This window comes from Pleuronectes platessa, chromosome 18, assembly GCF_947347685.1.
Source record: "Pleuronectes platessa chromosome 18, fPlePla1.1, whole genome shotgun sequence".
Taxonomy (NCBI): domain Eukaryota; kingdom Metazoa; phylum Chordata; class Actinopteri; order Pleuronectiformes; family Pleuronectidae; genus Pleuronectes; species Pleuronectes platessa.
This window is the reverse complement of record NC_070643.1, coordinates 7,670,572-7,695,830: the sequence shown is the minus strand read 5'-3', so window position 1 is coordinate 7,695,830 and position 25,259 is coordinate 7,670,572. Positions and strand designations below refer to the sequence as shown.

At 42.7% G+C, this 25,259-nt stretch overlaps 1 protein-coding gene across 2 annotated transcripts; it reads right to left on the bottom strand.

The window, feature by feature from the left end:
• Positions 1-7,396: 7,396 nt before the first annotated feature.
• Positions 7,397-24,440, bottom strand: LOC128461964 (SNF-related serine/threonine-protein kinase). 2 transcript variants are annotated; one of them, XM_053447166.1, is made up of 8 exons: positions 24,230-24,440; positions 20,548-20,908; positions 19,914-20,132; positions 18,143-18,389; positions 12,104-12,245; positions 11,275-11,487; positions 10,812-10,946; positions 7,397-9,271 (listed from the first exon to the last, which is right to left on the bottom strand). In XM_053447166.1, exons 2-8 carry the CDS (start codon positions 20,668-20,670, stop codon positions 7,993-7,995), a joined length of 2,358 nt encoding a protein of 785 aa, XP_053303141.1. In that variant the 5' UTR covers positions 20,671-20,908; positions 24,230-24,440; the 3' UTR covers positions 7,397-7,992. The 2 variants fall into 2 exon arrangements, with proteins under 2 accessions (XP_053303141.1, XP_053303142.1); XM_053447167.1 differs by lacking the exon at positions 24,230-24,440 and adding an exon at positions 21,790-21,955.
• Between the last annotated feature and the right edge of the window lie 819 nt (positions 24,441-25,259).

Sequence of the window (25,259 nt, the reverse complement as noted above, 5' to 3'; positions counted from 1 at the left end):
CAGCCAAAGCTTCAGGAGCAATTTAAAGAGTTGACAGTGACATCTCTTTTTGATTTGCAGCACTGAGCTGATTGTTTTTCTCTCGCTTTTTCGGACTATTCTTCTAAAACCCATCGTTTTGGAATCAAAGTAGAAGTGTGGTTGCAGAGGGGCATCCTGGTAGACCACCACTACTCTTTCTTTCTTTTTTCAAACACCGACAATTACCTGTATCATAGGTATCCATCATCCCAGCACAGAAGCCCCACACAATTAAGCTCATTTTTCCTGTGACAATCACCCAGTATAATGAGATTCATGCATCATGCACAGGCAGCTCCTGTCTGAACCAAACAATTACAGTCAGTGTATGAGTGACTGATGATATTTACAGATTCAGAGATTTTACTTTTACTCACAAAGGTGGCAGCCACATTGACCTTTGCATACTGATAATAGTTCCATGACGTCTGTGTAGTAGAGCGATGATAAATGAAAGAATTATCTATCTCCTCATCTTTAAAATTGATTTACTATCTACCTACTAATTCCACAAATGTCTGTCTATGTTTGAAATGAGAACTTCTCATCTTATTGTCTTCGCACATAGTATGTGTATTGTGAATGGCCCAGGGAAGTACAGTGTTGAATTTGGTGTAATTTGGACACATGATATATTCAATATTAGCAAAAAATTTTAACCACAACATTTATTTTGTTGCTGCAATGTTTTATATGTGTGTCGATCGCTTAACAAACCAGTAAATTATTCTAACTTACAAGCACACACTTGCACAGTAATAAAGCAAATTCAATTTCATTTTTTTACTATGAAATCTTCACTGCAGATAAACCAAGCAAACAAAGTTTTCTTACTTCACTCTGCACCATAGACTGTTGATAAAAAGCTCTGAACACAACATCCAGTACACAAACAAAATAAAAGTGACAGTATATTGTAGAACTGTTTGAAGAGGACTCACTACTGACAAGGAATAATTCTGGCGGGGCTCCGGAGCATGAACAGAGGACAAGAGAACAGCCCATTCCAAACAGGCAGGTTTAGAACAAGCACTGCCAAGTCATAGAAAAGACCTGGGAGGTGTTGTTATTTTCTCCAAAAGAAAATACGTCTTACGCGGTGGAGCATCTCACAGCCCCTCTCACATTACACTCAAGGTGAGTCTACTGATCACAGCTTTTCGGCTGTGTGTGGGTGCGTCAGGAAAGCCAAACAGAACCAGAGCTGCAGTCTGCCAGCTGCCCTCTTGTTTCCTTACAGACACTGCACAGGGAAGGCTGTTGACACGATGGCTCCTCTTCACTTCACATAGAGAATGAAAGGGATCCAACGAGGCATTGAGACTTCCACAGTGAGACTCATTGCTCAGGGACTGATACTGATCCTGGTTCCTATAATCCTGTAAAGCTGATAATTCTCTCTCCACTGAAACTATTGATCCCTCAGAAACCAATCTGGTTTCTGAGCTAATGCCTCTCATCAAGTCATTCCCATCCGTGTTCCAGCGCTTTGCTTACATCGATTTTTAATATCCAGCTCAGTCGTCCTCATCCACTGCATCCTGTATTAGTACATCATTATCATTATTATCAGTACTATCACCCCTGGCAAGGAGCAGGCACGTGCACAGACATTTTGGGGGGCAGGTGCTCAAACCCAAAAAAAGGGCACCCAAAATTATTTATGAAATTAAAAATAATAATAATAAATAAATAAAAAACACAGAAGGATATTTTCAACTTATATATTTATTTTTGTTAACAAACTAACGCAAATGATCAATTTGAATAAATAAATGAATAACAGGCAAAAACAGACAAAACAAGGCCATATTGAATAACCAAATAATATGTTAGGGTTAGTGATGGGATGGGCTCCTCTGGACCAGGTAGGGCTACTGATTCTCCATCATTTGTTTTAATAGTTGATGGCCTGATCCAAGATAAAAGAGAGCTTGCGAGCTCCGCGGAGCATGTCGGGGTGAAACTCTCACAAGAACTCAAATAAATGCCCCGTCAGATATCAAAACATCAAAAAATTGATGAATGAAGAAAAAATTTGCCTCCAGCAGAAGGGCACTTTTCTCATCCAGGGCAAAAGGGCCAGTGCTTGAGCACCACTAGGGGTCTATCTGTGCATGTGCCTGGCAAGGAGGTTATGTTTTCACCCGCTTATTTGTGTGTCAGCTGTTTTCAGTGAAGCCCCACCGTGCACCACCTGCTTTGCACAAACTAAAAAGAGTTATTAGTGAATAGCTTAGCAGCTCGAGAGCCCGACATTTCCCTCAGGAAGGAGCTGGTGGCAGCAGAACAGAGATAAACACGAGAGTGAATATTGGACTCAACATTCATCCGGTGGACACAAAAAAACTTCTCTGAATGATTCATAACGTTGCGCCATGATTTTTCTACATATCATGGATGTGTTAACAGCTTATTTTAATTGACCCCAATTCGTCCAAAAACAACATGCCAGTGGCAAACTGTGACAGGTAAAAGGGATCGGTCTGACGCAGGGAGCGGCCCAACACGAAGCCCAGGGCAGGTAGATCGTACATTCCTTACACCTTAAGGGACAAAGAGGGTTAAGATTAAGAAATTAATCCCAATGTTTCGCTGTGACAATATGTCATTGAATGATTGAGTGATTGCCTGATTGGTCGATCTTGATACAACTTGTTTTCATCGGTTACTCCAGGTTTTCTTGCTAGAAAAACACTGGTTCCTGCACATTACATCTTTTTGTGGACTTTTTGTAAATACCTCATCTTCTAACCCAAGCTGAGATTCCCCGGCGTCAAACCTCCCTCCAGAGAAGAGATGGCACATTTCTGGCATGCTGAGAAGAACTCCCTGTGATGGGTATATTGACTCTAAATTGACTGCTCCTTTGAAACCAAGAAACACCCGTTTATTATCCCCCTCCAGACCTGAATTGTAAAACGACTGCAGGCTGGGATTGTTAATTATTTCGGGAACAAACTGTTTTTCTCGAGATCGTTTCTGCCTCAAGGTCGGGCCTCTGTGGATCCTTTTTGTGAAACAAGTTTGGGAGACATCCAACAGCACAGTCTCATTTTTAGAGATCATTACAACCAGGTGTCCTTCAGAATCAACAGGATACGGCTGCGGGGAGGACGTCTGCCATCGCCACTCATGTCCTTTTAACAACCAGTGACACCTCTGTACCGTGGAACTGCCTCACTTATTTTAAGCTTCCCCATGCAGACTACAGTCAATCTCAGTGTGACAGTGAGCTCCACGTTTTGAAACTGTCTGATCAGTATCTGAGGAATTCTCCCTTTTTTAAAGCTGAAACTTCAGAGCCAATAACCTGGGATGGCCTGTGCCCCTGTGCTGCTTTATGACTTCCTGTTCAGCAGCAGTGCCGGTTATAGCTGTGATGCCCACAGACCTCCAGCTGTGTCCTGCTTTATTCACAGTAGAAGAGGGTTTTTTTCTTTCCTCACTTTCCCCTCTTTGCTTTAGCCTTGCTGTTTGTTCTGTCTTCTCCTGGCCACGTATTCTGAGACTCACAGGTTTATTTGCTGTTAAACTGCCATGGCTTCTTTTATCTGATATATAATATCGTTAATAGCTGTTCTTTTTTTTTTCACATCTGCTCTCCCCTGTTTGCCTTTTCCCAGACTGTCACAGCTGATGAACATCTGACTTCTCTCTCTCTCCGTCTCTTTCCGTGTCTCTCTCTCTCTCTCAGTCCTCGGCTTCACTGTTTCAGTAGCTGAACGATTGGCCTTCAGCGAAATCAAATGTACACATGCAAATAAATAGATTATCCCGCTCTTCAATGTCAGGTTAACAGGTGTGTGTTTTAGAGTAACAGGAGTGTACAATCTTGGCAGGTTTAGTCTAAGTCTTTAGTGTGTGTGTCGTGTGTGGTGTGTGTGTGTGTGTTTGTTTGTGTGTGTGTGTGTGTGTGTGTTTGTGTGTTTGTGTGTGTGTGTGTGTGTGTGTGTGTGTGTGTGTGTTTGTGTGTGTGTGTGTGTGTGTGTGTGTGTGTGTGTGGTCTTGTATAGCTATCTTTGTGAGGCTCAGTTTGTGGAACCAAACAACTGAATGAGTACATTTTGGGAAAGTAAGGACATTTTGGCTGGTCCTCACTTTTTGACCCCCCTTTAATGGAATGTTTGGGGGTTAAGACTTGGTCTTAGGGTTAGGTTTAAGCATTTGTGTGTGTGTGTGTGTGTGTGTGGGTATGCATGTGTTCATGCTCTGCTGACAGCCTGGTGGCAGGAGATCTGCTTTAACATTCAGCTTCCCTGACTAGATGCTCTGCTCTCAGATACATCCCTCAGTCGAAGAACACAGGCCTACCATATCCTACAGGACCATACAATATATATCCCAGGAACCAAGTGGAATAAGACTGATGGGTTTATTTATGACAGTTTAGTATTATTATGTATATTCAAAACCAGAGACAGAGAAAGACCGAAATTTCAATGGAAATGTCCTGTCCAGCAGCAAATAGGCAAAATTAGCAACTAGCTCACAAAGCATTCGGCTAGAGGCATTCCTCTGAGTTAACATGAATACTCGCTGTCAGCCGTGTCTGCTAAAAAGCTTTTAAACTGGACATACTGTATGCTGGCGGCTGTGTCAGCTTGTTTTTCTGTCCCCTCATTGAGGAGAAAGTGATGGAAGCAGCTTAAAGCACAGTTGGGAGTCACTATAATCCAACGTCTACACTATATTTCAGAGGACAATACTGTTGTTGTTTCGATGCAGTAATTCCTTTTTTTGGTCACTCAGGGGCAGAAGGACAAAAGCTGACATGGCAAACATGAAAGGAAACAGTTGCTCATTCACACATTTAGGAGTCATGTAGAAAAGTGTTTCCTGAGGAAGATGCTTCACCATGTTCACAGTCTCTGAGTAAAGTGGGTTTCTAAAGCTTTTTAGCTTAATATGAAGTGGATGTGCAGTGTTGAATTTAGTGTGATTTGGACAAATATAAACTCAAGCAGGGGTCGACAACTGGGTCAAACCGTGGGTCAAGATTACGGCGAAATAATTTAGAGAATCAGTTTTTTTTATTTCACCATATTTCAAACTATACTAGTTTGAGTCAATGGTAAATGGTCTGTATTTATATGGAGCTTTTTGAGAGCAAAGCACGATACACTACAGTTGTTCCCATCTATGAGCAGCTCTGTCTCTATCACACATCGCTCACAAACTGCGAGCACAGCCCAAAGGGGACACTATGTGATCTATGGTCCTGCCCAAGGACACTTCGGCACCTGGAATGGAAGGAAGGACCCGGGGATCAAACCACCAATGAACCAGAAAACCGGCTAGTGGATGACCCGCTCTACCTCCTGATGGACCGCCGCTCCTGTAACACACTGACCTGCCAGAAGCAGATGATGTGTCTGCTGCTGTGAACGTGCTGTGTGTAGTGGTGTGTGTGATGGTTCCCTGCCGGACTGATGTGCCACACTCCATCTACTGGAACAACTACAGAAACTAATCTGAGCTCACAGGGCTGCCTAAACCTCGTCACATCCTTTTCACGTATATTGTAAATAATACAAAATGTATTAAACATCTGACAGCCTCTCTGACTCCCTGTCCTCAGTGGTATATTCACTTTTTGGAAACCACCACAACCTTGTCACCTGCGCGCTTTGTGTGTTGGTTATCCTACATGGCATGTGTGCCCCTGTCCGTGCACTCGCATCCCTTGTGTGTGTGAGTCCATGCGAGTGCATAAGCTGGCGGGTCACATGGTAACATTCATGCGTCGACCCTCGAGCTGATCTGGTCTGATCTGATTTCCTACCAGCTGGCTGATGTGGAACAGTAGCCCAGATGTTGCAGAGATTACAACTCCCTGCAGTGTTTCAGGGGTGGAGCTATGAGATCATTCAGGAAAATAAACACAATGAGAGGGCTGGCACTGCACACAAAAGTCTCGTCTTCAGAAATAATCCTCACTCTACAATACCCCAGTTTTCTGTTTACAGATATCATAGAAGACAAACAAAAATCTCTGATAACATCGTCAGACAGGATTTTAAAAACACTGAGGTTCAAGTTTAAATTAAAATTTGTACATTATTTTGGGGTATTTAAAGATTATTCTAATACTGTCAGTTCTCAAGATTATTATTAAAATGCACTTCCGCTCAATGGTTCTCACTGTCACGGTCAAACAATTCAATGAGAGCTAAAGGTAAGGTTGGTAATTTGACTCTGAAACACCCTTTATCTCATTTGTTGAAATCCTCTTCATATCCTGAAGAGGATTTCAGGACATGAAATAGCCAAAAAAGAGAGGATCAGGTTAAATGATTGGCTTCAAACCTGTCCGTCACAAATCGACCTGTCCAACTGCGCGCTCACTGTGCTCATGAGCCCTCAGCTGGAGAGACACACACCATGGCAGCAGAGACATTAGTCAGAAGTTACTGAGTGACACATGGAAAAGTTGGAGGAATCAATGGTCCTTACTGGCCTGATCAGAGAATGCAATGTGAGATAATTCATTTTCTAAAAACCCCACTCAGGCTGGAAATATGAATGCACAAGACATAATAGCAATAACAATGGAGGTGCACTGCATTCACATCATTTTATTTTAATATATCTCTATCATATACAGTACATACAGTACAATATGCTCAAGACAGATTTTATGGCACATCCATTTTTTGTTGTTGTACATTTTGCAGTCGCTGGTATTGCTGTGAGGCTACAGTAAAGTGACCATTTGAATCGGTTGCTTAGGTAGATACAGCAGGTTGCTACAGCAAAAACACATGCACTGTCGAGTTATATATGCCACTAGGGTGGGGTCACACATCCAGTTACACAGAGCGATACTTGGAGGGATGGTGCGGTCGTGTTCTGTTGACGCCCCTGTGTTCTTTTAGTCTCGGCGTACGCTACAACAGTGGCTACCGTGATCCTGTAAAGCTACGGGATGTACAAGGTTTGGGTTACACCCAGAAATTAGCCTGATCCTACCACTGATCATGATCGGAGGGCCAATTGGAATTTAAAGAGCTGACACTACACTTGTAATAGTTTACTTAGGTGTCAATTTGAAATCTGTTTTAATGTTCATTTTCAGTCATCAAACACGTTTTAATCAGTGGGCTAAACCAAAACCTTGCATATTCAGTAGGGGTGAAGGATAATGGTGTTTTAAAGGATCTAGTATTCAGGTTTCTACTTCAATACAACTTCACAGTCAATACTACAGGTACAGAGTACTGCTAGGAGGTTATTAACATATGTACAACCTCTGCCGTGTGACCGCAGAGACTTGTCACGTGAGTGTGCGCTTCCTTTCTGCCGAGCACGTTCGAGATAGAAAAATAAAACAGTGATACGTTACAAAATACTGTGTGCCGCCATCTTACTCCGTTTTCACCCTGTTGTCTGTCCTCATCGGAATGAAAACACAGTCATAACTTAATTCTTTCAGTCGGAAATTACAAAACAAATCTGGTAAAATGATTGTCTCAAAATATAATTAAAAAAATTACGTTACAAAAACAGCTTAACAGAATACGATATGTAACATGACACTGAAAAGTCACCAGCTTTCCCTTTTCATCAGCTTATTGGAGGGATGTAAGTGTGAATGTCGTGTACGTACAGTATATACAAGTGTGTGGGAGCAGAGATGTGAGCAGCTTCCCTATCCAGTTTTAATGTCTCCTATTTAAACACCAGCAGCATCAAATGTCCCCTCAGTGTCTCGTTAAATCTGCCTAAAGTGCTTCACATACTTGGCATGGCACCCAGTCTCCTCCATGGAGACTTTTTGGTGTCTCTAAATGTGCAAGGTCGACTTTTGGACTTTCTCCCAGTCGTCCACCGCAAGTGTTAAACAAAGGGAAACAATGCTAAATGTATAAATAACGTTACGTCGGGAGCCAGTGCTGACATGACTGAAACAAAAGCAGGATGTACGTGGAGTGTGGAGGTGCAGCAGCTGACGGAGCGCCTGCCCCTGCTCTAGATGACCTGGCAGCAGCTGTGTGGGGTGGGGGTGCAGAGCAGACCCTCCTTGGGACTCCGGTGGATGTTGACGGACAGAGTCTTGTCGCTCAGAGGCATCTGCAGCACGCGGTTCTTCATGTTCCTGTGGTTCTCCCTGGCCAGGTCCAGCTCTCCCAGCCTCAGGGTGCCCGGGCAGGGGCCCTCCAGCAGCGGGTCTGCCAACACGTCTCCCGGCGTTTGGTAGAGGTTCCCTCTGGGTGAGGGGCCACCCAGGAGCGAGACCTTATCCAGGCTACCTGTGGAGCCACCCATGCACATCCTCCACATGGGACGGTCCTGGTTGTCTCCCCCAACACCTACTGCACTGCCCCCCCCGACGACCCCTCCTCCCCCCGTCAGATTATGGAACTGAGAGCTCAGACACAGGCTCATCAGCTTTAGGCTTTCCACCAAGCCACTGGGGGCTTTGGCTGTGCCTTTGCCTTGGCCTGATCCAGGACTGGCACAGTTGGAGGGACTGCCCTGCCCTGAAACCCTTTTCTCTTTACCCTCTTTCCTCCCTTCTCTCTCAACCCCATGTCCGCCTACAGTTTCCGTGTCCACTTGAGTGTCTGTATCTTCATCACTTGTCTCTGAGCTGGGGGTGAAAGTGGCAACTGGTGCCATTACAGTTATGGGAGAGGACATGAGTGTTGACGGCAATGATATTCGAGAATTCAAACTGAGGCTGAGGCTCGGTTTGGGCAGTCCGAGTCCATGCAGTTTTCTCCCCCCCTCCTCCTCTTCTTCTTCATCCTCTTTAACCTCCTCGTGGATCTGGTTCAGGACCGGAGCGCTCATACGCGATGCCAGACGGTTACCAGATGACGCTGAAGAGGAGGAGGCTTTGCTGCGAAGCACCACCTGAGTAGGCAGTGCAGAGCGGGATGAATATTTGTCCTCCTCCCTGTCTTCCTCCTCATCCTCTTCCACGCTAAATAGACTTGGGCTGCGGGGTTTAGACGGGCCCAATGAGGTCAGAGAGCCCAGCCTGATGAGATTGGAGTGGGGCTTTGCCAGAGGCCTGAGCCCCCTCTCTGGGTTCTGTCGTGCAGGCTGCAGTTGGCTGAATCCAGGAGCGCGGATGTCCTGCCGCTGGTTGAGGTCCAGCAGAGCTGTTTTGGGCCTGGGGCCTTTGAGGAGGCTCTCAGCACTACGAGCTGGGGACTGTGGCCCCCCAGGGTGGGAGATAGACGGACCCCCTAAGCCATCACTGACATCCTGGTGAACATCCACTCTCGTGGGCCAGGACTGCCTATGGGGTATTAAACACAGAAAACAAAATTAAGCTAAATAAGCCACACTAATGTGGCTATGTTTATATGTTCAGATTTCAGGGGGGGGGAGGTTCCAAGATTTAAAAGGGTAAATAGTGATTCTAGTCTTTATTCTACACTAAGCTAATTGGCCGACATCTTACAAATTTTTCATTTAACAAACAGACTGAATATTTTTTGACCAAAATGTTAAGCAATTCCTTTCATTGACAGCAAAATAAGTATTTTGTTTTTAATATATGCTACTTTTGAACAGGAATATTTAATGAAAACACTGTTTCCTATCCATCTATCCACTATCAGTCCTTCGTCACGGGAAACTTGACAAATGAGATGGTCACATGACCCTGTCAGTCGATGCACAGGGTGAAAAATGATCTGCAACCGTTGTTTCAAAGCTGCAAATTTGACCAGTGAATTTAAATGAATTTACATGAATTTATTTTTGTAAGCACTGGGCTAATTAAAGTGGGTCTGTCCTGCTTGTTGTGCAAAACATTTGGCAAAAGAGAGGAAGTAACGTCTGTGTTGCAGAATACAGAGCAGATAGTGAAAGTCATATAATTATATTTTGAGATGTGCTATAGTTTACCATCCGTGTTTTCACAGCTATCTGGTTCGCCCTTAGCCTGTCGCTACTTCATTTCTGTGAAGAAACTCTCAAAATAAAGTTGTGCTGCTGCTTATTCCAACAAATGTATGGCTTAAAATGCTGTCATTCAATATAATATGGACATAAAATAATATGGACATTTGCTGTCTTGTCTCAAGATATTGTTCTTTATGTTTTTACTCAGTCGATTTACAACCTCCTCTCTTCTATTCTGATTCTGTCCTTCACTCTCTGCCGAGAATGGCAGAAAGCTCCATCTGTCCATCTGCTGTCAAACCTGCGTTTTAAGAGATTGACAGCACACGGCAGTGCAGCGACAGCACTCTGTCAATACAGGTTTGTGTGTGTGCTAGTACTTCTATGTTGGTATGGACCAGATTTAGAGTGAAGACATTGAGGGTTAGCGCCTGAACCACAGTGAGTGTGTGTGCAGATCACAGCGGCTGTGTCGTTGATCTGCTGCATCCTTGAATATAGGTCTGGCTCTGTCCTCAACTAAATGCCAGGACACTACAGCATGAAGCTGTGCATCTTCCTATACGGCAATAACAATTTGTTGAGACTTGTGAAATATTCGACATCAAAACTGTGGTGAATGATCACTTTCGCTGTCTATTTTGCTTTGAACCATGCGCAGCACATGGGGAAAATAGGAGAGACCCCGATTCTCACCATGCGCTCACACAGGCAGTGTGACCGCTCTAACCTGATAACATGGGCACTGAAATGAAAGGTAAGACTGTCCGCAATCTGCGATTGAGAGTTTGAGGGTTTTAAGGTTTACGCTAGAATATAAAAATAGCTAAGGTTTGAATTAGGGCAAAAGTTTGGGTGAGGCATTAGGTTATGGCTGAGGTTAGGGGTAGGAGGTTAGATAATACAGAAGTATCAGTGTGTGTATGCACCTGAACTGGGCTTTGCTGGGGCTGGGTGATCGTATCTGACTGTGTTGCTCCTTCTCTTGCCGGTCCCTCAACATCCTCTCAGCCAGCAGGAAGTAAGTAGCTGTGATGTGGTTGTACTGATTCGACTCCAGAGCCCTGAAATGATTCAAGAGCGAGAGAAATCATTTTTAATTTTAAGACACACGCACACAAGCACACAGACACACACACACACACATCAAACAGATCAGCACCAAATGCTGACCTTGAGTTAAAAGGAAGTGACAGCGTGTAGAATCAATTTTACATGGAAACCACTCCGGAAAGATTGCCAGCTTGTATGGAAATGAAACTGTTCATGACATTCAATTCAACTTCTTCTGGGCTTCTGAACCATGATACAATTTGGATTAGGGTGACTATAAAGGAGATAAAACCCGGATCTTAATTTATGAATGTATATGTGCGTTAAAGGGACACATACTCAGTTATGGTGTCACGGTCTGTGATGGCGCCGAGCACCATGCGTTGAATGATGGAGCCGTGCTCCTCTTCCGACAGGCTGCGATGGGACACCAGAGGAGTGGACAGCTTGGTGGCAGGAGAGGGGTCGACACCTTGGAGCCATTCGTGGGCCTCGATCTGCTCTAGGGTCGCTCGTTTCTTGGGGTCCCTCTGCAGCATATGGCCTATAAGACTGGAGGGAGTGACAGCGGAGATTAATATTATAGACAAACTGAAGACACATCAAGTCAAACTATACAAAATAGAAGCTCTCAGCAGCTGAAATACTAAAATACTGTTATTATTAGTCAGATGCAAAAATACAGAACAGTGAACCCTCCTTTGGGATAGTCAAGTTGAATTCAGAAAGAAACCCCAAATTTGTAGTTACAGTACTAACTTAACTGAATAATGCCACAAGTGTCCCTTTGTTCAAAGATGCAAACAAACAACATATGAATAAGGTTAATATTTGAAGTACATTATAACCAAATGATGTCCAAAGCTACAGCCATTCAAATTCTATTCAGCACCTATTTTTCTCCGGCTCTGCTCTGATGCATCGTTAAACCCTCACAATGTTAAAAATAGAGGGGCCGATTTTAAAGGGTGCATTAGATACACTTAACGCTGAGCTGCATCTACAGTGGTGCGGCTGACTGCAGCACTGAGTGAAAGCAGGAGGAGGAGCGGCAGAGGAGAAGAGGCCTCGCTTCCTTTTCCTTCACACGTCTACAAACATGAAATATGCAGCACCTGCAAAGTTCTCTGTCCATCTGCGTGGGGATGCGTGCGTGCGTGTTACTCACTCGCTGCATGCATGGGAGATGTGCGGAGGCACTGTGTATTTACAGTCCATGATCATGGTGAGCGTCTCGCTGTCGTTGGCCTCCTGGAAGGGGGGCTGACCACAGACCAGCATGAACAGGATGACCCCCAGACTCCATATATCTGCAAGACATAGCGAGTTTTTGTTTATACAATAAAATCCCCACGTTCCAATAATTTGAGAATAAATTGTGAGGTTTTTGTAAAGGAAGGCAGCCACAGAGATGATAAAAGCGAGGATGGCAGACCAACACAGTAAAGCACGTATGTCCTTTTTGCTTAGTGACCTAGATAGAGAAAACAAGAGCCATCTCCCCTAGAGTTCAAATGAAGCATGAATCAAATTCGATCAGAGACATTTCCATAAATATGTTCTAGCTTAGGACGCATCTGTCTAGCTGCCTGCCGCCAGCGTCACATAAACACGTGTGCACTCGCTCACAGCCTACAAATGCTAATTTGTTCTCTTGGTCCGATTAACCATAACAAAGAGCGACTATTTGCTTTAGGCTTTCACCCCCGGCACTGGACATCAGGATGCTCCACTGACACACATTCTGCACTCATGTGCTGAGGACAAGCAGAGAGACAGGGATGGAAACGCACAGCGCTGCAGTTCACTGTTCCTTTGAGAAATGTATTCTTCCCCTTGTGTTTCAGCAAAAGTCAACTGATTTACAGAGTGCCACTCTGTAAAAAATATAACAAAACCAAATATAAAACACATAACAACGTTTTAATCTTATGTTCATATGGTTCCAGATATATCTATGTATATGCCAAATATGTCCAAAAATCAGGAGTGTGGTTTTATATCAAAATTTTATACCCAATTTTTTAAGATTTAATTATTTTAATCCTGGGAGTGTTCACATTAAATTATCTAATCAAATTTGATTTTGGGGTACTATCTAACCCTATGCATCATAAAACTGTATTGGACCAATTCTTTAGCAGAGCATTACAGCAGGAAGTCTATGAGCAAAAACTGATATTTAAAGAATGTCTCTCTGATCTGATAATCTGAGGGAGGCCTCTCGTAACAATACACCACCATTTCCTTATTTTTGATCTCAATCGGAACAATGGCGAATGACGCTCTAACTACGGGTTAAATGTTTTAAGCGGAACAGGCTGTTCATCAAACCTTTTTGGCTCATAAAATAGCTGCCAGTAGCTAGAAGCTTATTAGAGTAGTGAGAATGAACTAAAAACTTAAAGCTGCAGGCCGTTAAATCCAACCAGTTAGCTAAAAACGCTAAATGGCTCAAAAGAGATGGTTGTAAACTGCAGAGTTGGGCAGTGTTTAATCTCTATAAACACATTCTACCTGTTAATATACAGAATCTGTGAGTGAGGGACACTAACTTACGGCTGAATGCTCTCTTGTTTCTGTTTACAGTTTGACCAATCCTTTTTGAACAGGCTTTGTTTGCCCACAAATAAAGACATAAGAGGGTGAACTGACTGACCCAAAGGCATCGACTGTCAGCTTTTGAATGAACTTAAAGATAGAGATTATTAATTAACCTGTGTATTTGTTTTGTGTGGACATAAGGTCCGACTTGAGTGATAAAAGTCAAGGCGCAGTGTAAACAGTGTACAGCAAACGGAGGACAGATTCTTGGCCCAAATATTTGCTGTCTACAACTCATGCCCCAAAATGTTGGCCGTTGTGGGTTTGTCGGCCCGACCACTCCTCGATGATTTACTTCATATCGCTTGAGTTTGCCAGGAAACGCTGGAGATTTCAATCTGGTAAAGTAAAAGGGCCAGTTTACTGTGGGTGGTGGTGAGTATTTATTGCTGTGAGGCGGTGAAGCAGCGTTTCATAACGCTGATGGAGGCAGCAAACACACGGCTGCAGTCCCCACCACCATCTTACCCCTAGCCAACGTATCCTAGCAACCTCGACCCTGCTCCCTCATTACTTGCGTCAGCAATCCGGCAAACTTCCTTCCTCGATAACTTTATTTATAAACCAGATGGCTGACACATGGATAACACCATTCACATCACTGCACATTAGCATCACTTGGGCTAATGACGCTGGCTACTTAGTGTTGACAGCCGCGAGTGTAAACATCCCTTTTTGCTGCCCTGCGTTGCATTGTGACCCCAATTGCATCCCTGAGATAACAGACAGCCCCCCCCCCCCCCCCCCCCCCTCGTGTCTCGCCACTGTTAACCTCCAGGCTCAGTGGGGTGAGTTCAGCATCATTATGCAACAACAACAAATTGTCCACTTCTGCATGTTCATTATGCACAGATATGCTCTGAATTTTGCATTGATGAGCTCAGGATGTGATCTTAGTGATTGCTATTGGGTAAGTTGCTTATTTGGTGGCAGCTTGTGTTTGAAGAGGAAGCATGAATCTATATTTAACTTTCTATTTACTGGGAGCAGAAAAGGGGAGCCCACGCTGCAGAGCATCACAAGCACAAAAAGGAGTCCGGCCTCTTTTCAGAGCTTGAAGTAGTCCATCATCTGCTCCCAATTTTTTTTGCTGTGGGTTAAAACTGTGATTAATTTAATTTATCTCTTTTGCATTAAAAATAAAATTTTCTTTGTGTGGTTATTCTGTCTTTAAACTAAATAACTTTTTGCCCTTTAAACATTTATTTCATTCTAGTCTCCACTGGTAAATGACCGTGCCCAAAAGGACCCTAAACACCACAATGGTACATTCTGAAGTGTGACTGATTAGAGCTAAAATGTTTACTTGATTAAATTATTATTTAGACTAATCCAACATTAAACTAATATTTTGAGCAACTTTTTGTAATCTTATTCATTGTTTGGCTCAAGATATGTGCTGCTTCTGACCTCTCAAATACACATTTCTATAGTCCTATATTTTATGACAGACCTATATTTGATTGTAGAGCTATATTTTATGACAGGACAATACTTTTATACCTGTATTCAATTTTTTCCTTTTTTTAGTATTTGGCATATCCTTTTCTTTATTAGCAATTTTATTCTGTTCACTTTTCTTCTCTATTTTGCTGTGTTGAATTTTAGTCTGAGTCTGATATTAGTTAGATAGTGTTTCCTCAGTTCCTGTTCTTGCTAAGTGCTTTTTTAATTTCTTAGTGGTCTATTAAGCCTTTGCTTTCTGTGTGTCCTTGTGAGTAAATGTGTGTGAGGTTTATAACATTTTATAGACAAGATTAAACAGTAACAGAAAGAAAATTCATGTATTATTTAATTATTAAACGGATTTATTGATAATGAGAATCATCTGATATAGTCCTGATATCTAAGCATGTGGGAAAAGCCCTTAACACTTGGACTACAAAATAAATGGGCTTTTCTTTTTGCTGTTTTGCAGTTTTGAGTGTTCAGCTCCTGCTAATTGGCTCCTTCTGTCTGCCTGTGCAGCACCGACTGTTTGGGCAACATGCTCCACTCTATTTTAGATCACTTTTCATCTCAAATTATTTCCAGCACTTCCTCTAAAGAGCAATAAATTCCTGAGCGGAAAGAGCAGAGCGAAGACAGCCTCTTTATCTCTGTGCAAAACTGCAGCGTCACCAGTAAAACTCTGCTCCCTCCACACTGTCTGCAGGTGCCCCGGTAGCAGAGTAATCCCAGGCCACGTTACCTCAAAGCCCCGGACGCCAGGACTGTTGGCCAACGTTCAACCTGTACCACATCCAACTGCACTGAGGATAGAATCGCACAATATTACATCCCCGCCGGTTGGATAATCCCCGCAATCAAAACACCATCATCTCAGCTGAATGAACAACAGCGCACGGCCAGTATGAACACTCCAGAGGGCAGAACACACACATCAACACACACACACACTGGAAATATCCACAAACATCAGATTGATCATGTTTTTCAAGGGTGACCTGACGTATCCATCTACTCACACCATCATACAGACACACACACATTCAGTCACACAAACGGGGGCTGTTATTACTCCCCTCGTCTGCTTGGCACAAAAGAGAGTGAGCGAAGGCAGACAGAAGAAAATAGCCACTGCAAATCCACTCAGTCAGAAAAATAGAAAGTGCTTTTCTCTGACGCAGTGGGTTCTGGGAGGACAGATGCTTTTTCTGTTTTTTTAGCTACGTCTGTTTTTCGCTTGACGATCACCTTCCATTTCTTTTTCCCTTTTTCATCCCCAATCTGCAAGCTTCCGTTTCATTTATTTTCCATTACATTTTAATTTAATATATAAGCTGAGGCTCAGGAAGGATTGGGACCGCTATCGATCTGAAAGACGTAGGGGTGATGGCGACAATCACGGCAAAGATGTGTGTGTGTGCTGAAGACACACAGAAGGAAAGAGTGCTGAGGAAATCAATTTCAGCCAGATCAGTTATCAGATTTAATTTTTACACAGAAAGGATAGGAGTGGCAATTAAACTAAACTGCAGACAGGAAATAACTGCAGGTGTGTGAGTGCAATTCTGTTGGATCATAGTCTCATTATCAAACTGAGTGATAGACTAACATGATGATCTTTGAGCTGTCCTCCTGCTTTTATCATCAGGCTGATAAAAGCTGTTAACGTGCCAAGTTCCCTGCAAGGTCCATCTGAAGTGCTGCAGGTTACAATGTGGTCAGAGTGTATGCAGAGCTATCAGTAGGTTTTATTGGCAGAGAGTGTGTGTGAATGTGAAAGCATCAGTTAATCAGGCTGGTGTCGAGTGGAGGACAGTGTGTACCATGTTCTGCTGCTGGGGGCACACTCTAGACCAGTGGTTTTCAATAGGTGAGGCGCGCCTCCCCTGGGGGGCGCCAAAGAGCCAAAGGGGAGGCGCGACACGAGACACTCGCAAAAACAAAATACACATCTGTATGCAGCTCTAGTGATATCTATAATTGTGCGTGCGTGTATTAGTTTTAAAATGCATCGTTTCCCTGTCCCAAGTCAACAGGAGTCAGCATTAAGGGAGGAGACAGGACCCAGCAAAAAACGTAGGAAAAATTATCTTGAATGTGTTTCTGGTTGTCTGTGGAGAGCGAGTTCCCCCAGATCTCCAATAGGGCTATGGAAGTCTTAATCCCCTTTACCTCCACGTACTTGTGTGTGTGTGGGTTTTCCACACTGACCGTGATTAAAAACAAATACAGATCAAGGCTGCAGGTGGAGGACGACTTGTGTATATTTCTCTCTGCACTGCAGCCCCGCATCGAACACCTCTGTGCATCAAAAGCGAGGCCTCATTGTTCCCACTGATATGGACGATTCAATTGAAAGTCAATGTTGTGTTGTCTTGAATCCATGAATTGGGTGGGCCATAGGGTTGATGCCGCTCGTAGCGCAAATGATGTGAATTTGACGCATTTTGTTTGTTGTTTAAATTTGAGGTTGTACGTGGCTGAAATCGTTAACAAATTTCATGAAAATATGTGAATCTGTTCGATCTGATAATATGCCGTTGTCGTTCATTGATCAGAGAGTTGTCCATTGTGCAGATTCTTTTCGAGACGATGTGCATCTCCTTCAAATGTGCGCTTAAAGCCCGGTCACACAGCACCGATCAGCCGTCGGATGTCGTTGGTTGTAGCTTTGGCGCCGATTACACATGTTAAGCATGTTTTGTTGACTTGTGGATAGGCCTAATTTTAAAAGTAGCCTCAATTAGGCCTGCATGAAGTTGGAAATGATTTGCTGTTGCAAAGAATCGTTTATGAATGCACTTTTAAAAAAGTTGTGGAAATAAAATGTCTTCAACATTACATTTGATTAGTTATTGAAAATCATCATTGCCTGGAACACACAAAAGATGGCATTTACTGAAGAGGCATGTGTGGGTTAGGTCAGGCGGACGGGATTCATTTTTTTGGAGGGGAGGCTCGGCTGTCCTTACCTACTCTAAGGGGAGGCTCACATTCACCCAATTTGAAAACCCCTGCTCTAGACTAAGGACTGAGACGGTGTCCCATTCCTCTGAGGGTAAAAGCTGTAATATCTCACGCACTTTGATAAAACAACAAAGATGTCTCCCCGCTGTGTAACCAAGAAATCACTCTTTCATTTCTGCAGACTTACCCACAGCGGGAGCGTCGTACTCGTCCCCCAGCAGTATTTCAGGAGCAGAGTAGGCCAGCGAACCACAGGAGGTGGTGAGATTTTTCCCAGGGTGAAAGCGGTTGCTGAAGCCAAAGTCGGTGAGCTTGACGACGCCCTGCTTCTCAAAGAACACCACGTTTTCCGGCTTCAGGTCCCTGTGCACAACGTGTAGCCGGTGACAGTAGGAGATGGCGTGGACAATTTGGGCAAAGAAACACTTGGCCACCTTGAGAGCGAGAGACAGAAAGGGCTAAGGTGTTAGAAATGCATGTCAGCACTAATGTCCTTTTGAATAAAACTACTATAGCTGTATAAAAGACTATATCAACAATAGGTGTCTGGCTGCAGTATAGGTCATAAATCCCACCTCCTCCATATTAGTGAATTGGAACAAACAAAAAGATCTTAACGCCTGATGCAAATGTTTTTATCCAAGATGCTTTCTGTCAGTTTAGGTAGTTCTTATCACAATAATGTCCAGGATTGACAGCTGAGACTGACTCAGATTTGGTCAAGCATGTATTGGCGGGACCTCGCCAGCCTACTGCACAGAAATTTGCAAGATGGCAGCTTTTTTATTCTGGATATTTGGTCTTCATTTCTGGATAGTGGGAGGAATTGGAGATGTGTTGTACAGTCTGTAGTTTGAATGTACTCTTGGAAGCTGATAGGGTAATTTAGGCCACTGACCAGTGTACTGGCAATGTATGAGGATGTATGACAGACAAGCGCTGAACATAGATGCACTGTATGAAATTGTGTGAATAGGAGGAAGGCAAACTGTTTGGCCATTTAGCAGGCTGGTGTGTCCAATAAAAAAAGAAACTCTTAAGAAAACCCCATTATACACAAACTTGCCATTGCGAACTATTAACAGACACAATTAGCAGTTAGATAAAGAAAAAGTTGGAGACTTTATGGCTCAACGGACAGATTTCTTTTTTTCCAAGAGTTGATAGAGACCAATAAAAAAGCTCAGAACTTTGAACAGGTTGTCGACCCCACAACTTGATATCAATGCTTATGTTGCTGATAGGTGTTGGATATCTAAGCAACTGTTAGCTTGTAAAGTTAGCAAATTTAACAGCTAGCTAACTCTATTTAAAGCTTCTTTTTTTTTGGTACCTATGTAAAGACTAGGCTAGCTGCTGGCCCTTGTTGTCAGTCATTGTGCAAAGCTAGGCTAACCGCTTTGTCTTCTCATCCCGACCCCATGGAAAGAAGAGTTGCATCAACCTTAGTTTTTCTAGCAAACTTCAACGTGCTGATTGTTTCCCTAACTGCATGGTAAGTGTACATCCAGAGTCAATAACACGCCACTTACCATTTCAGAATGTCTAATGTTTATATCCTATTATAGCTTTCAGTTTCCAACATTTGCTTCCTGGTATTTAGAATATATTGACTTTCAAGAATTGATAGGCACAATGCATTGGTGAGCTTCTCACTACCTGTCCTTCACAGCATTTTCTCCTAACAGTTGCCACTAGAAATAAACACAAACAAGACCTCCTGCTCAATTCCTTTCCCTGGAGATTGTACTTCTGAGTTATTCTCGTCCCTTTCCAGGAGAATTCAATGAATTCAAAGTTCAGGTGCAGATATAAAAAAGCACTCCTAGAGATGGAAGAGACTTCAAAAGTTAAAGACACTTCTGCTGGGAGGATGACCCTTCCACCTGCCAGTTAAAAAGACAGAGTCGAGGCCAATGAATCTGAATGGCCGCTGTGACGCCCACCCTCCCCCTCACCTCTTCACTGAGGCCTCCATCGTGCTTCATGATGCAGTCGTACATGTCTCCTCCGTCTCCCAGCTCCAGGATGAGGTAGAGCTTTGTGGCCGTGTCGATGACCTCGTACAGGCGCACCACGTTGGGGTGTTGCACCATCTTCATGCATCGCACCTCCTGGAAAAGGTGAGCCCGTGCCACCGGGTCCAGCTTTGTCTTGTCTATCACCTTTACTGCAACCTGGACGAGTGACAAAAAATGAAAGCTAATGATAGCCATCTTTCCCACGCCAGCAATAATGGCGAAGATATTTGTTTGCTGTAGCTGCTAATTATGATGAATATCTATAATCATCATAATACTCAAGCAGAACCTTAGAAGTATTGAGTGATTGGACTTCAACAGAACATTAAGACATTCATGTGATGGTAAAACATTGAAAAAAGCTAGATCAATACCATGTTGTATATCATTCTACTCAAACCTTACAAAACATAACTTAAAGTGTTATTAGTCAGCCTTCTTCTCTATGTGTCTCTGAGGGAGTGGCTGGAATTTTCAACAGGGTGTTTAAACACTGGCTTGTTAAATGAGGACATTCCATCACTACCATTAAAGCATTGGCACTTGCATGTACAGACATGGACAGGCATACCTTTTCCCCAGTGAATACATGTCGAGCCAGTTTGACCACAGCAAAGTGCCCACGGCCTAGAGTCTTGTCAAGGTCATACAGCCCAGCAATCTTCCCATCGTGGTGGCGCTTGAGCCCTGCCATGCCGGCTGGCTGACGGGGGAGGGAGGAGCTGCCTTCCGTCGCCTGCTGGCCCTCGGTCAGTTCTCCATCTCCTCCTGGGTGGGTTGAAGTTAGGTGAGGGCTGTGGCGGGGGTTCGGTTGATTCTGGACCAGATGTGCGTCTTGTAAGAGGTAGCCTCAGGGATTTGAAGGACGGTTTACTTGTTGGTTGGTAACAGCAACTTCTCACAGAGCTTCATCCAGTCAACTGTTGATCTGACTGAGGGTGGAAGAGATAAAGAAGAAATCTAGATTCACCCATTTATATTGATAAGATAACACAGGAAATTCTGCTTAATCTGAGTCACCTTAGTTTCTTACACTCAAGACAGCATACTCCCACCATTAGTGTTCTTTTCTAGCACTATAGTTGGAGGACGTGTTCCTCCCACTTTGTAAATGCAGACAGAGTTCCAATACCAGACACTATGCAAAAAAATGTACAGCTGAGGCTAATGGGAATCTATACTCAATTATGTAAAATCTTGGTCATGAAAATGTTCCTTTACTACTACAATCTTAAAGTTTATTTAAAATTAGAACAACCATTCACTGAAGTGTACAACACAACACATGAGCTTTCATCAAATATACTGATGATTCTATGTTCTATATGAATGTTTGGGGATATTCACTGACTTTGGATAAAAGACTCTTTTATGGCAGTTTGACTTGTACATAGACAGTAAGAGTTGAGGATACATATCTTACTTTATTATAGAAACTACCCATAACCCTATAGGGTTAGTGTTGGATAGATATATTTGCTCAGGAATGCAGTTTTAAGGGATAAATAAGAAATACATAAGTATGGTTACCATTTTGGCTTCTACTAACCACTATCTATATTTTCTATTAACCGATTATTATTTTTTATGTTTCAAAATCTTTATTCATAATCTAGATTATTAATAATTCTAGATTATATTCTATTTATTTATATGTTTTGATATTATTCAATTTATTGTAGTAAATATTTTTATTTAATTAATTCTAGTTTAGAATGTGACACTCCTGGGGGAAGACAAAACAAATTTATCTCATATGCCACCTCGATCACCGACCAACCGCTCTTTTCACCATGAGCTACTGTCGTCATACCATTTTTGGTTTCACAGCCATGATTATGATACAAGGCCTCCAGGGAAAGCATGCCAATCCTCTTCCAAGAATCCATCTACGTGCCAAGAGCACAGAGATGCCAAAATAAAACCCACATAGTGTGCAGACAAAGAACATTCCTTAAAGGTGATCCTCGCCTGGGTGTGTTCCGCTCACCTGGATTCACAGAGACAACAGGAAACCAAATAAGTGTTGCCAGGCGACACACCCACATACACAGCTAGATGCAGTAAGATGGTAAAAACGTCTGACCCACCAACAGTTTGTGGTCGCTTAAATGAAACTATAAAAGCCTGTGGAGCTCTTTGGGCTTTTTATGTGAACCTCAGTTTGAGGACTGAACCTGTGAGACTAGAGTGAGTCATTTTTCCTTATAATAGGAGGCTGACATCTCTATCTGTCTCTGCTCTGTCTCTCTCTAACACACAACACACACACACTAACAGACACGCACAGTCATCTCAACTTTGCTGAAGTCTTTTCGCATCACCGACACTGACAACACGTAGGTGTGGATGTTTCCGAAACCTGCCATGAAAGGGGACACACAGTACACAAACATTCGCTGCATGCACATTCCCAGATGTATCCAGACAGACACACACACAGCTCTGACACGCTACAGTCTGGCTGACAGAGCAGGTTAGGTGAGATCAATGAGGGCTATAGTGTGGTGATGATCTGGTGTGGTAGGATCAATCAAACATCTTCTTAGCCATGGTGTGTGTGTGAGAGAGAGAGAGGGAGAGAGAGAGCAAGAGTATGTGTGAGCAGTGTATCAGTGTATGTATGCTTTCAGGTTGGTTGTGTAAGTGTTCAAGGTATTGATTTACAAGATGGTAGGGTCTGTGTGTGCGCACAAAAGCACACACAGACACATATGAGGTCAAGGACCTTTTATAATAGCTGCTACACTCACGGCCTGTGAGATTCAAGATAATGAATATGAGAAAATAAAAACCCTGAATAGCTGGACACATTTGATTGCGATATCAATATATATGAAATGTTGGAAGACAAAGCCTATGGTAATATTTGTAAAGTGTTGCATGGCTAATTGTACTATTTTAAAATGGGTCCCAAGTTATGTCCTCTGACAACTTCAAACAACCCTATATCACCAGTTGTTAACCAGATCAATCAGAGTTTTAAAGACTTAAGAAAAAATTCAAGAAAGTCTGAAATATCAACATGATTTTTGAGCAGCAGAATATTTAGTGTCGCCTTAAATTAGAATAAACTTATAACTTCTCACAATTTACAGACCCTGAACCACTGCTCTAAGACATCTGGATAGAATATTGAACAAATATGACAATAAGATGCATAGGAACAATATTACAATGATACCACAGGAGTTACAGTACCTTATACTATAAACTGTGATATATGGGTAAATATGTTAAATATTAAATAGGAACTTTTCTGTATGATTCAGTGTTTATTTTTGCAAGCATTATGTGCATCTTTCAAGAAGGAGTGCAATACCACCATACTGTCAGGATGGTGTTACTGTAGGACTATTTTAAAGTCCCTGTAAACCTGGATATCATGGTAATAAGATAAGAGGTCGACGAGAGAATAAAAAAGGCAATGAAATCAAATCAAATGAGTATGCACATCATCTATCACACTAATATATCTACAAATATAATTAGTAATTTGTACAATCTTTTGGGATACTGTATTTGTGTATTAGCATAATACAGGAGATATTTAAATAGAATAGTATACAAATGCCAATATAGATTGTTTTAAGCATAAAGGCAGGTCAGGTATACTCAAGGAATATGAGTACGAGTATAATTTCATCATAGAATACCAAGTAGCGGTAAACTATATATAGTATAACTATATAAAGATATGTGTAAATTCACAATAGCTTACAATATGACATGAATATAAAAATGGTTGTGAGTATGCATATAAATGGTTGAATTTCACAATAAGAGGCATATATGTTGAACACTATTATTGGTATTTTCTTAACAGTTAATTTGTAAGAGGACAGTAATGCTCACTTTCATCAAAACTAGTCCAAGTAACAGTGTGTAGTTAAGATGCCGCATGTATTTTATTAAATGGTGTTGGATCAGTAAGATATGATAAACACATCACTTTACTACTGTGGCAGCTCAATCCAATATGAAGTGATCGTAGTGTTAAATCTGGGAAAGGACCGTTAGTGAGACTGTCACTGCATAGGTGCTGCTGCCCATATGGGACCCCGGCCCCCGCCCCCCGCCCCCCTCCCCTGTCAACATGCCTGCTGGCTGCACACACAGACACACAAACACGCACACAAACACACGAAGACACGGGGAAGCGTCCCCCAGAGAAAAGCTAACTATCACCGGGTCCTCACCACCACCACATCCGCCTCTCTCTCTCTCTCTTTCTAGCTCACGGTCCCTCTCACCTCTGGGCGCCTCCTCCCCTCTGCTGCCTCTCAAGCTGCGGGACAGTGCGGGGCTCCGGGCCCGGAGCTGGGGGGGGGGTTCACCGCCGACGTCCGCTTTGACACTCGGGACCGACTGATGGTTAAAGGCGGAGATTATTCCACAGTGTCCCTGAGTAAATGTGTGACTCTGTCAACTCAACCTCTCTCTACCTCTCCTTCCCTCTCTCTACCCCCCTCGCTCTCACGTCAAGTGAACGTAGCATGGCCAGGAAACACGTTTCAAAATAAAAGCAGTAAATGAATCATCCACTATAGAAGCTCAAGCTGCAACATGCATGTTTTCAAATCAGACGAGCCTTATTCTTATTAGTCATGGATTTTTTTTTATGATAATTTATTATGTACTCGAAACGTTTACTGCATAGATGTCTGATGAAAGATGACATCTGAAGAATAAAATAATCTTTTCCTTACTTGAAAATACGACTTTATAAAAATGTCAGTATTATACCCAAAGGGAGCGAACAGACAGCCGCCTAAGTCCAGTATCAGTCAGGTCAAGATGTCCAATATCCTCATGATCACCTTATCACAACATCAGATAAATGATGGCAACTCCCAACACAAAACATAAAATATCAAACCTGAAGCAGAGGCCGTCAGACATCTCACGTTAATTATCTATAAAACAGTAATAAACGCAACATGAAAGGAATCAGAGTGTGTATAAGTAAGACATTTTCTGATCATATCACTCACCAGGCCACCGGGCTTCTAAATTCAGTTAAAAATTTGCGTCCAACAATCCTCTGTGTATCTGCTACGTGCCTGATTGCACTCTTTGTTTGCTCACCTCTGGAAAATATGCAATAACACATATACTTGTACTTATACAATACACATATGTCCCATTGGTTTAACACTTGCACCCACTAATGTATATAGTATTATGGTATTACACTTGATTTTTCCATATTGAACTATTTTTATAGTTTTATTAAAATTATTGCTGAGCTGAAATCTGTTGACCCTGTATTGACTTACATTT